At 34.6% G+C, this 13,453-nt stretch overlaps 1 protein-coding gene across 3 annotated transcripts in view; it reads right to left on the bottom strand.

Annotated features, from left to right (window-relative positions):
• The window catches only part of PIGK (phosphatidylinositol glycan anchor biosynthesis class K), a 142,460-nt gene that overhangs the window by 120,359 nt on the left and 8,648 nt on the right, over positions 1–13,453 (bottom strand). For all 3 annotated transcript variants that reach the window (XM_082420761.1, XM_082420759.1, XM_082420760.1), the window contains one exon: positions 9,722–9,813. In XM_082420761.1, coding sequence (XP_082276887.1) covers positions 9,722–9,813 — 92 coding nt within the window. The remainder of the gene's footprint in view (positions 1–9,721; positions 9,814–13,453) is intronic.

Below are 13,453 nucleotides of genomic sequence, written 5' to 3'. Positions count from 1 at the left end.
TACTTATTGGCCACCTGTATGTCTTCTTTGGAAAATGTCTATTCAGATCCTCTGCTCATTTTTTGATTGGATTGTTTGGTTTTTTGCTATTGAGTTTACGAGTTCTTTATATATTTTGACCACTAACCCCTTATCAGACATATGATTTGCAAATATTTTCTCCTATTCAGTAGATTGCCTTTTCATTTTGTGGATGGTTTCCTTTTGTACAGAAGCTTTTTAGTTTGATGTAGTCCCACTTGTTGATTTTTGCTTTTGTTGCCTTTGGTTTTGATGTCAAATCCAAAAAATCATCACCAAGACCAACATCAAACAGCTTACTGCCAGTGTTTTCCTCTAGGAATTTTATGGTTTCAGGTCTTACGTTCAAGTCTTTAATCCATTTTAAGTTTATTTTTATATATGGTGTGAGAAAATGTTCTAATTTCAATCTTTTACATGTAGCTGTTTAGTTTTCCCAGCACCATTTATTGAAGAGACTGTCCTTTCCCCATTGTATATTTTTAGCTCCTCTGTCGTAAATTAACTGATCATATATGTGTGGATTTATTTCTGGGCTCTCTATTCTGTTCCACTGGTCTATGCATCTGTTTTTATGCAATACTATACTGCTTTGATTACTATGGCTTTTTAATATAGTTTGAAATCAGGGAGTTTGATGCCCCCAGCTTTGTTCTTCTTTCTCAAGACTGCTTTGGCTATTTGGGGTCTTTTGTGGTTTTATACAAACTTTAGGGGTTTTTTTTCTATTTCTGTGAAAAATGCCATTGGAATTTTGATATGGATTGCACTCGGTAGTACAGACATTTGGGTAGTACACACTGCTTTGGGTAGTACAGACATTTTAACAGTATTAATTCTTCCAGTCCACAAAACACAGACTATCTTTCCACTTATTTGTGTATTCTTCAATTTCTTTCATTAATGTATTATAGTTTTCAGCATACAGGTCTTTTACCTCCTTGGTTAAATTTATTCCTAGGTATTTTATTGTTCTTGATGGAACTGTTTTCTTAATTTCTCTTTCTGATAGTTCGTTATTAGTAGAGGCATAAGAGATTTTCATATATTGATTTTGTATCCTGCAATTTTACTGATTTTTTTGTTTATTAGTTCTACCAATTTTTTGGTGGAGTCTCTTTAGGGTTTTCTATACATAATAGTATGTCATCAACAAATAGAGACCGTTTAAGAGCTTGAACTCTTAAACACTATGCTAAATGCCTCCAATCTAAATTGTGATTTCTTTACATTTACAACACGATCCTTGGAAGCCACTGAATCTTAAATTGGTTTATAATTGATTTTAAAATAATCATTCAGCAAGACTATTTTTAACAAGGCCATCACAAATACTTAGGAAATCAAGTTATTGCACATTCTGACATAAAAACTTGACATAAGACACCCACAGGTGCACTCTATTGGAGGGCCAAAATGAAAATAAAAATAATTTTCTGAGTTATTTTCAAACTAAAATAGATGGACAGCTCTAGAGAAAGCTTATTATAGGAGGAAGCTCTGAAGACAAGCTACTGTAATTTTGGTAAGGTTATTAGATTATTGTTTACAATAGTAAATCCAGTATACTGAGTTATCATGCAAACATCAACTTCCTAAGATGTATCAACAGTTATACTTATTTTTAATTAATTGCTTTCATTTATCTTTCTTCTTCAATATTTCACTTATTTATACTGATGAATTGGGCAACATAATATAATATAATCATTATACAAGGATTCTAGCATTAGGTCTGCCACCACACAGTTGTTGACCTTAAACGTCACTTTACCTCTCAAGAACACATTTTTCTCATGTGTAAAATAAAGGATTTCCCTGGATTACTAATTCTGAGGTCTTTAAAGACAACTTTTATCCCCAAATTTTCAAATATGAAAAGCTTTTGAAGAATAAAAAAAATTTTTATGGTACAAAGATTTTAAAGGAAGAAAACTGTCATTTAGATTTTATGGCTACCAAAAGAGAATTTACAGTCAAATTATTAAAATTAATAAGAGTTCAGTGAGTTGCTAGAACAAAAACCAACTGCATGCGCATCAGAAGTAAGAAAATGTATTTTTAAAGGGTACCACTTACAGTATCAACCAAAAAAATATGACAACTAAAAATTCTACCGAAAACTAAAAATTCAAAATTATAAAGCTTGGACTTACCTGGTGGTGCAGTGGTTAAGAATCCGCCTGCCAATGCAGGCGACACGGGTTCAAAACCTGTTCCAGGAAGATCCCACATGCCGCGGAGCAACTAAGCCCGTGCGCCACAACTACTGAGCCTGTGCTCTAGAGCCTGCAAGCCACAACTACTGAGCCTGTGTGCCACAACTACTGAAGCCTGCGTGCCTACAGCCCGTGCTCCGCAACAAGAGAAGCCACCCCAATGAGAAGCCTGCACACTGCAACAAAGAGTAGCTCCCGCTCGCCACAACTAGAGAAAGCCCGCATGCAGCAATGAAGACCCAACGTGGCCAAAAATAAATAAATAAATAAATAAATAAATAAATAAATAAATAAATAAATTTATTTTTTTAAAAAGCCAATATGTTTTAAAAAAACAAAAACAAAATTATAAAGCTTAGTTGAAAGATGTTAAACACATAATTAAATGTACATATACCTTATTCATAAATTGAATGATAAAATACCATAAAGAAGCCCATTCTCTCTAAATTAATCTAAAACTCACTGCATTGCAAATCAAAACCCCAAAAGGATTTTAAGAACTTGACAAGCTGACTGTAAGCTTAATATGGAAGAACAAGACCCCAAGACAATTCAAAAGAAGACCAAAGTCGAGGAAATCAAATTCCTAGATATGAAGATAGTGTCAGGAATGAAGACATTGTGGTATTGATGAAAAATAAGCATCTCTCACTTCTTCAACAGCCCAAAACTCTTCTATTTATTTACAAATCAATAAAGAAATTTCCCCTTTGCTCCATAAAACCCTTAATGGTCTCCTTAGTCTTGAATATGGATCTTATTATCTAAACATAAGAGCATGATAGTAGTGGCCAAAATGCTCCTTTTAGCATAGTCACTATTCTCCTCAGAGCACATTTCAGCTTCTTAACTATTCTAAACGTTCACCTATTCAAGATATTATGCACTTCACCAAGAACATCACGTGGAGTGGCAGACAGATCAGCTGCCAACATGAGAATAAAATGACAGACTGCTCAGAATACGTAAGCATCTATATTCAAACACTATTATTTGTATTTTTACAAAGTATATGAGAAAAAATACTGTTGGGAAATGAGAGAAGACAAGAAGCAGAATACTCAAAGGCATGAGTTAATATTATCTTGACAACAACTACGATAATATATTACAAATTATTTACAAAGCATATTTACTACTGTTCTAGTCCTTTTGTTCACAAAAAAGGAGGTAAAATCATAAAATAAATATAGTAATAAAGTTTTAACTGTATATTTAATTATTGAGAAAATTTTATAAATTAACTAATGGTTTAAAAAATATCACTCAGTAACCTCCCTGTACAGGGTACTCTACAAAGTTCTACATAGTGACACAAAGGAAAGAAAGCTGTATGGGTAGGAAAGGACAGCACAGAGGATATTCTAAGTGCTCTAAGTGGGATGAATGGTTAAAAAAAAATAGAAATAGGAGTGAATAAATATTATGTAGTAGACATCGTAACAAATCAACAAATGAACATAGTAAGTTGTAATTAACAAAGCAGTAAAGACTGAACACTGGTTGAAATTTTTGGATTTTTTTAGAGAAACAGCAGTCACTGCAGGTTCTTAATCGTGGGAGTTAAAAGGTAAAAGCAGTGTCTGAGAAAGACAATTCTAACTGCTGTGTGTAGGATGGGCTGGAGGGGGAAAGAGACTAGAGACAGGGAATAAACAGCTACAAAGCTGCTGAAGTACAGAAGCATGAAGTACATGAAGCATGAAATCATGAAGACTTAGACAATAGTAAAAACTATGGAAAAAATAGGAAAATGGGAAGGTGCTCCTTATATTATTCAATTAATATGAATGATTTTCATAAGCACCACATTCAACATGTAGATATACATTTTTTAATTAAATAAGGTATAAATGATCAGTGTGCATTTTACCAACCTCTATAGGACTGTCATAAGAATAACATGAGATCATGTTATTAAAAGAATTCTCTAGTTGTAAATATTACATAAATGTTATCTGTTATAATTTCTTAGGGAGGAGATAGCTGTGAAATAATAGAAATGCTCCAGCCATAAAGTCCAAACACCTGAATTCAAATTCTGGTTCTATTATTTAACAGTGCCTTTAATGTACCTTAAGCAAGTCATTTAACCATTCTGAGTAACCTTTTTTAATATGCAAAAAGGGGGGGAGGGGATTCTCTCATAAAAGTTCAAGGAATAAATAATTCTTTATAAAATCCCTAATACAGTATCTGAATTATGGTGGACAGTGGAGAGTGAATGTGTGTTGCAGGGGGGATGGAGGAGGAGGCCAAAAATAGGGGTCCATTTTGGCTGACCTTATTGGAAAGTCACAAGCATCTCCAATGAACCGTAATAACCATGCCTTTCTCCATATTATTTTAATGAGAAATTATACAGGAAAATTCCTGAAGTATCTTATTAATGTTCCACCGTACACAATATCTTCTTATGTATAAGATCAAATCCACAGCAGAATAAAAAATAACTGTCAAAAGCTATATTACCAATCTGATTTTTAAAACAACAATAACAGGCAGTTAGTGATTTTTTTTCTTTTTTAATTTACAACATTACCAGAATTCACATTTCTAATTCTAATATTTATTACTTGAGAAAGAAGTTATAAAGAATAAGAGACCAAAAACTCAAAAGTGCATTCTGAGGGAACTTAAACAGTAGGAAGATAGGGAATAACTTGTCTTCGGCAAGACTCTATAGACTTCTCATAGAAAGAAATGAATCTGAAGTTCCCTGGTGAGATCACCCCACCCATCGATCCCAAAAGTAGGAGTCAGGGAATAGTTTATAAAATCTACTATAGAGCACTTTTAGCTCAGTGCAGTTTAAGAATAAAGAGCTAAAGAGACTATAAATAAGCAATATTCATATATATTTCCTTTCTAACCTAGACCAATTAGGTTCCACTTAACTAGGGATCTTTAGCATACTATTCATTCATTCATTCATTCAACTCTGCACAATATATTAAAGAATGTACTGGGAGGAATACAAATATAGTATCAGAACCTACCGTGAAGAAATAAGATCAATACATACAAAAAAGTGCCATGATAGAAGTACAAATAAAATATTTATGCAAGGACTGAGAAAGCTTTAGGGAATGTATGAAGTGAATTTGGGCATAGGAAAACTAGAAAGGAGGGTGGAAGGAAAAAACTGTAGACGGAAGGACCAGTGTAAGGCAATGACAGAGGCCAAAACAGAGACTTATAAGAAGGTATTGGCTAGAGCATAAGGAATTGAAATTAAATGATCAGAATATTAGATATGGACAGATTGCAAAAGCCTTGAGTTCCAGCATAAGGGATTTGAACTTTATTTTGCATACCCTAAGAGTTTATGAGTAAGGGGAGATGAATAAAGATTTAAATTAAGAATATTAATCTCACATAATGATTAAAATACAGAGTTAGGGAAAAAATAGTGTCAGAAAAGCTACTGGACCATCACTGAGTCGCTTTGCTGTACAGCAGAAATTAACACAACATTGTAAATCAACTCTACTTCAATAAAAAAAATTAAAAAAAAAAAAGAAAAGCTACTGGATTTAACTATAGAAATCGTTTATCAGATAGGGATCGTTACAAAAACTCACATCCACCCAACTCGTAGCAGAGCTAAATCATATTTTAAGAAAAATTATATACACATTTAACTCCATAAACTTAATTCTTACGCATTGAGCCAAAAAAAATAAAAGGAAAGACAGACTTCATCCACCCTATTACTCAATGCATTTATTCCCCAAAGTAAACATGAGATGAGATGGGAGCTACAAGTCTACATTCCCTCAGTCTCAATTCCCACGTGCCTCTCACAGCATGAGCGTCACGATTCTAGTGTTAAAGATACGGCTATTTTTCATATAACATGTCCCTTAATCATAAGTGAACCACTTCATCAAATGTTCCACCAAAGAAAAAGAAAACAGTAATTTGCTCTAGCACTGCTCTAAAACTGCTATGTTAGACCTGATGAAAGATAATACTATATTGTGCTTTATGTGCTATTTAAGAAACTTCACAAGAAAAATTTTAGCTCAATTTTTGCTTCACATACCGACTTTAGAACCTAAGCCCTGCTTAATGCCTTTTCGCTTCCTCATCTTAAGCATTTAAAGCATATTGGAGGTAGCAAAACAGGGATTTAGTCCAGAACAAGTATTTGAGGACACAAAATTTCCTAAAAATAGTGAAATGTTTCAGGAAGCTAAAACCAGGCAAAGAAAAACAAAATCTCTGAGGGTGGGTAAGGTTACAGAAAGCATGGGCACAAAGTGCAAGACACCTGAACTCCACGGAACCTACGTATGAAAAGGATAATAGATAAGGTGGAGGGCAATTATGAACCGCTTATGAGCATGTCTTTTTATTTTCCCCCATAACCATTAATATCCCCTCTCTGAATCAATATTTTGATACAGTATTATAAAATTCTGGCAACTTATGTATTAAAAAGTCTTTTATAACATTAACATTTGCTAAAAACTAGACTAACACACTTTAGAAGACAAATGTTTTTACTTTTAAAGCACAGACTTGTGTTTGTTTTGCCTAACTGGTTAAAGTATTTCCAAGTCACAAGTTTATTTATCCAATACCTACTGAGCACCTACTATGTGCCAAGTACTGTGCTAGATGCTAGAAGTACAAAGTGAAATAAAATATAATTCTTGTTCCCTTCAAGGAGTTTATAATCTAATGAGGGAGACATACTATAATAAGTATAACCATGTTATAATCAAAGTACAGACAAAGGATACCATAAAAGCAAACAAGGAGGTCAAGAATACTTTTTTGAAGAAATACTAAAGTGAATTTGGAAGGTCAGGTAAAAGTTACAGCTGTGCTTCCTAACTTCACTGTGCACCAGAACCACATATAGAGTTGATGTCTAGGACTCACTTCAGATTTAGTGAATTAGAATCTCCAGGGGTGAAGCCGAGAAATCAGTATTTTTAACATGTACCTTGAGTGATTCAGAATCACGGCCAGGTTTTGCTGGCAGTGAGCTAGAAGTATAGACAACCATTCCAGGCAAAGAGAATAGCTCAGTATAGTTGGAGTAGGTGAAATACAGACAGAAAATCAAAAAGAAATCAGAACAAGAGTACTGACACAATTAATGTGACATTTCAAACAGGATCTAAGGAATTGATGTGAACTTCCACAATAACAGGCAATCATCTGTGTCATGTGTTTCGGTAAATGATTTCTGACATGAACTAGTTTCTTATTGAAGTATACGGAAAAACTAAATGCAAATACTTTGCATTGCAAGACAAACTAAAATGCTCCTTTTAAAAAGCAAGTAAGGTAAAACAAAACAAAACAGAGTTCTACTCATAATTTTTATTCAATGCAGTGACCACTCATTTTTCTCAGGATACACAGCCTGAGAAGCTATGATATATGTCAGAAGCTAGGACAATACTGTTTTAACTTGAAAATGTTCCATAATGTATAAAATAAATTCAAACTGTATTTTGAAATTCAAGCTTTAAAACTGAAAACCACTCAATGATTTTAAGTTTCCAAACTATTATTTCATAATAGTTTATTACTTTCTGACTAAAATTTACTTCTAATTATATTTTTATACTTAATTCCAGGTAGGAGTAAAGTGAGATAAGTCACCAAGAAGAGGAGTATTCACGATAACAGAATAAAAGCCAAATAGAATCTATTCTATTGATCGCTGTTTATTAAGTAACAAATGTTTTAAATCATCAACTGTTTCGATCCCCAATTCATTCTCCAACAAAGACTTCATAACCAGAGATGTAGACAGGAAAGCATTTGAAACAGGAATAAGCTTTTAAAGAATATTCTTCAAAAACCTAAGGACAAACCTACTAATTATTATATATAAAATACATCCTAGAGTTATATTCTATTTCTAAAAAGTCCTTCTAAATCTTACTAAAATCATTTAAACATATCCTAATGACTTATAGACAGACAAAGACTCATTTACCAAAGTGAAACCTACTGCCAAACCATGCATAGTAATTCCCTGAAGGAGCACATTGGGTATAGAAGCAATAGCAGTTAAAAATCAACAGACTAACCACATACACCCATTTGAGAACTAATTAACAAATAACAGTAATCAGCTAATTACAAGAATAATTCTTATACTTGATATAACAAATCATCCTTTCTCAGACTTAATTTAATGTACTTTTTAAAAATGGTATTACCAAGATGCCTTAACTTCCAGATGAAATACAGGAATTAAATTACAGCTCTGAGGCTATAGTTGTCAGCTTCTTAGGCTAAAATGATCTATTGACATAGACTGTAAGATAACTTTGTTTCCTGAGTCATGCCCTGCTTCCTTTCTTCCCCTGCAGCACTTTATACATATCTCTATTCACTTTACTGTAAGTACCTAAATCCTGCAAAGAAGGTAGTACCATCACCATGTAATAGTTGAGAAAATAGGCTTAGTATCACGAAATGATTAACCAAAATCAGCACTAAACCCAGATTTCAAACTCAGATCTGTTTAACTGCAAAGCTCTTTCCACACTGCCTCACAGGTAGAGAGGAACACAGGACTAAGTAAATCAAACCTAAGTAACTGAACTGACTGCAATTTCTTCTATAACTGCTTTGGAAGTAGCAAAGATAGATCTATCATATCTGACAAACCAAATGTAGAGGACAGGTATTTAGGGATGGAGGTGTGGGAGTTCTGCTTAGTACCTGAGCTCCCTCATATAATTAGGGAATATACCACTTTATGAGTCTTCACAGAAGGTAGAGCCCCCCCCCCCCATAGAGAAGCTAACAATGCCACATAGTCATTCTTCTTGTCACCCCTGCAGCATGGACATGGGCACTTAATCTATATCCTGCCAACATGACATTCCCACCAAGGACTCTAAATTAAGAGCTAGAGACAGTAAGAAGCTGGGACGGCAAAGGTCAGATTTTGGCAGCAGGCCGCAGAAGCAATATTAAGTTTCCAAAGGCAATGGTAGCAGTAATGTAGTAGCTGAGTCTAGCCATCAGCAATTCAAGGTGCATTCCTATCACTGGACGGGTTTTATGCCATGATTTTTAGATATGTCTTTTCTGTTACGTAGTCTCTCTTGTTCCTGACTCTTTAAGGCCTCAGCCTTCCCAGCAATTTGGTAAACTAATCAATATGCTTTCAATAAATACCGTTTCTACTTGAATCGGTCAGAATTGCCTTCTGTTGCCTACAATTAAACCCAGACTGAAGCATTGAATAATTAAATAAATGACACAACAATTATACTTTATCAAATCTTTTTACCTTAGTGTTGATTGTTGTTTTATATAATTTGCCATTATGCTCTTAAGAACTATTTTATACATGATAGTTATGCTCTAACAACAACAAAATAACTTCAAATTAGGTTTCTTTATGTTTTTCAAAGCAACACAAAAACACAAATATAATATCTAATGGTGATTTTCACTGAGGATCAGAGTTAAGCTTTATTAAGAATACTTACCTGTCAGGAATACCTAGCCTCTTGACACTTCTATAAACAGAAAGAGTATTTGCAACATGTCGATAATTAAACCAGAATCGGGATGTACATACCTAAAGTAATAAAACAAATATATTATTTTTAGGAATCAAAATAAGCTACAGAGTTACAGAATTACTTCTCTTTAAGTAGGATATAGAGATGCCTAAAAAAAGAGTATGTCATAATCAGGACTAGAAACAGCAAAGCACATAAAGAATTGTCAATAAAACCAATCTCTCTAGAAAAAGGTCTTTCATAACTAGTCTTAAAAAACATTCAGCTTAAGAGAAAACAAATCTTTGGGGAATTTAATCAAATACTGAACCAACTTAGTTACTCTCAATTTATGATTCTATAATGTTCCTATTTCTAAAATATTAAATTCTTTAGAACCAAAGACAATGCCCATAATCTCTTCACAGAATAGAAAAGAATATTAACTACATTAGGTTATATAATATTCCTTTCACTCTGGATTGCTTCCTAATTTTAGTTGTGAAAAACATAAGAAAGAGACTAAAAAAAGCATAGAAAACAGGTTTATATGCACATAAGGGAATGCGTTATAAAGAAGCTGTTGAACAGAACAGAAAACTAGAAACGATTTCAACAAGTTTAACACTTAAAGACAAAGTGATCCCTAAAAAAGATAACAAAGATACTAGGAAAATCTAATGCCATGCCTCAAAAGTCAGCCCTCTCGAATGCTCATTCCAAATGAGAAACCAGAGACTGGGATCACTTGGTAATATATCTATCCACTAAGCATCCTCCTACCTCCTACCACACTGTTCTACTGATAGTAAGTGTAATGACAGTCTTGAGAACACCACAAATGTTCTTGCCCCTGTAAATAGGACGGAACCACAAGACTTTTTTATTAAACTGAATTTCCAACCTGGAATCCAATAAGGAGAAGACTAAAATTCTTGACTACATAAAAAAATATGTAACATAAAATCCTAACAGAAATGAAAAACTTGAAATAATTATAACCCAATAAGAAAAAGATGAACAGCCCAATTTTGAAAAATGGGCAAAGGATGAGAGCAAGCATTTCATTAAAAAAGTATTAAAAATAGACAATAAAAGTCTTAAAGATGCTCAACTTCTGTCATAATATAAGAAAACATAAATCAGGTTTGTGATGTTTCTGTTGGGCTGAAGGCTTCCCTAAGCAGATTTCCAGCCACTGTGAGGATGGTAAATGGCTTTCAGCTCATGCTGAGTGGCTGCCTAGAGTCCTGTGCTGAGGAGGATTGTGAAGCGGGTCCAGGGACTGCAATGAACTCTGAGCACTGGCTTTCACTGGTGAGCAAGGGAGCTTCTGACTGGAGTCAAGATGGCAGAGGAGGAGGACACAGAGTTCGTGTCTCCTCACAACTAGGGCACCTACCAGGCGCTGGTGGAGGACGTCAGACACTTAAGGGGACAGGAGGAATCCCTGCATTATCGGGCCAGAGGTCAGGCCTGATCTCCTGTGGTGGGAGTGCCAAGTCCAAACCTCTGGACTAGGAGAGAATCTCAGACCCCAGGGAATATTAATCGGTGTGAGCTCTCCCGGAGGTCCTCATCTCGGCACCAAGACCCAGCTCCACCCAACTGCCTGCAAACTCCAGTGCTGGACACCTCACACCAAACAACCAGCAAAAAAGGAACACAGCAGCACTCATCAAAAAAAAAAAAAAAAGAGATGACAAAAATATATGTTACAGATGAAGAAGCAAGGTAACCTACAAGACCAAATAAATGAAGAGGAAATAGGCAACCTACCTGAAAAAAAATTCACGGTAATGATAGTAAAGATGATCTAAAATCTCAGAAACAGAATGACAGCATAGATTAAGAAAATACAAGAAATGTTTAACAAGGACCTAGAAGAACTAAAGAACAAACAGTGATGAACAACACAATAACTGAAATGAAAAATACAGTAGAAGGAATCAATAGCAGAATAATTGAAGCAGAACAAATAAGTGAGCTGGAAGATAGAATGGTGGCAATAACTGCCAAGGAGCAGAATAAAGAAAAAAGAATGAAGAGGAATGAGGACAGTCTCAGAGACCTCTGGGACAACATTAAACGCATCAACAGTCGAACTATAGGGGTCCAAGAAGAAGAAGAGAAAGAGAAAGCTCTGAGAAAATATTTGAAGAGATTATAGTTGAAAACTTCCCTAACATGGGAAAGGAAATAGCCACCCAAGTTCAGGAAGCACAGCAAATCCCAGACAGTAAAAACCCAAGGAGAAACATGCGAAGACACATATTAAACTAACAAAGATTAAATTCAAAGAAAAAATATTAAAAGCAGGAAGAGAAAAGCAACAAATAACATACAATGGAATCCCCATAAAGTTATCAGCTGATTTTTCAGCAGAAACTCTGCAGGCCAGAAGGGAGTGGCAGGACATATTTAAAGTGATGAAAGGGAAAAACCTACAACCAAGATTACTCTAACCAGCAAGGATCTCATTCAGATTCAATGGAGAAATAAAAAGCTTTACAGACAAGCAAAAGCTAAAAGAATTCAGCACCACCAAACCAGCTTTACAACAAATGCTAAAGGAACTTCTCTAGGCAGGAAACACAAGAGAAGAAAAAGACCCACAAACAAACCCGAAACAATTAAGAAAATGGTAATAGGAACATGCATATCGATAATTGCCTTGAATGTAAGTGGATTAAATGCTCCAACCAAAAGACACAGACTGGCTGAATGCATACAAAAACAAGACCCATATATATGTCTCTACAAGAGACCCACCTCACACCTAGGGGCACATACACTCTGAAAGTGAGGGGATGGAAAAAGATATTCCATGCAAATGGAAATCAAAAGAAAGCTGTAGTAGCAATACTCATATCAGATAAAATAGACTTTAAAATAAAGACTGTTACAAGAGATAAGGAAGGACATTACATAATGATCAAGGGATCAATCCAAGAAGATATAATTGTAAATATTTATGCACCCAACATAGGAGCAACTCAATACATAAGGCAAATGCTAACAGCCATAAAAGGGGAAACCAATACTAACACAATAATAGTGGGGGACTTTAACACCCCACTTACACCAATGGACAGATCATCCAGACAGAAAATAAATAAGGAAACAGAAGCTTTAAAGAACACACAGACCAGAGAGACTTAATTGATATTTATAGGACATTCCACCCAAAAGTGGCAGAATACAATTTCTTCTCAAGTGCACACAGAACATTCTCCAGGATAGACTGCATCTTGGGTAACAAATGAAGCCTCAGTAAATTTAAGAAAACTGAAATTGTATCAAGCATCTTTTCTGACCACAATGCTATGAGATTAGAAATTAACTGCAGGAAAAAATCTGTTAAAAACACAAACACATGGAGGCTAAACAATACGCTACTAAATAACCAAGAGACCACTGAGCAATCAAAGAGGAAATCAGAAAATACATAGAAATAAATAACAGTGAAAACACAAGGACCCAAAACCTATGGGATGCAGCAAAAGCAGTTCTAAGAGGGAAATTTATAGCAATTCAATCTCACTTCAAGAAACAAGAAAAATCTCAAATAAACAATCTAACCTTACACCTAAAGCAACTTGGGAAAGAAGAACAAAAAAATCCCAAAGGTAGTAGAAGGAAAGAAATCATAGAGATCAGACAAGAAATAAATAAAATAGAAATGGGGCTTCCCTGGTGGCACAGGGGTTGAGAATC

Source organism: Balaenoptera physalus (assembly GCF_965194825.1).
Source record: "Balaenoptera physalus genome assembly, chromosome: 1".
NCBI classification, from domain to species: domain Eukaryota; kingdom Metazoa; phylum Chordata; class Mammalia; order Artiodactyla; family Balaenopteridae; genus Balaenoptera; species Balaenoptera physalus.
This window is presented reverse-complemented; position numbering and strand designations above follow the sequence as displayed.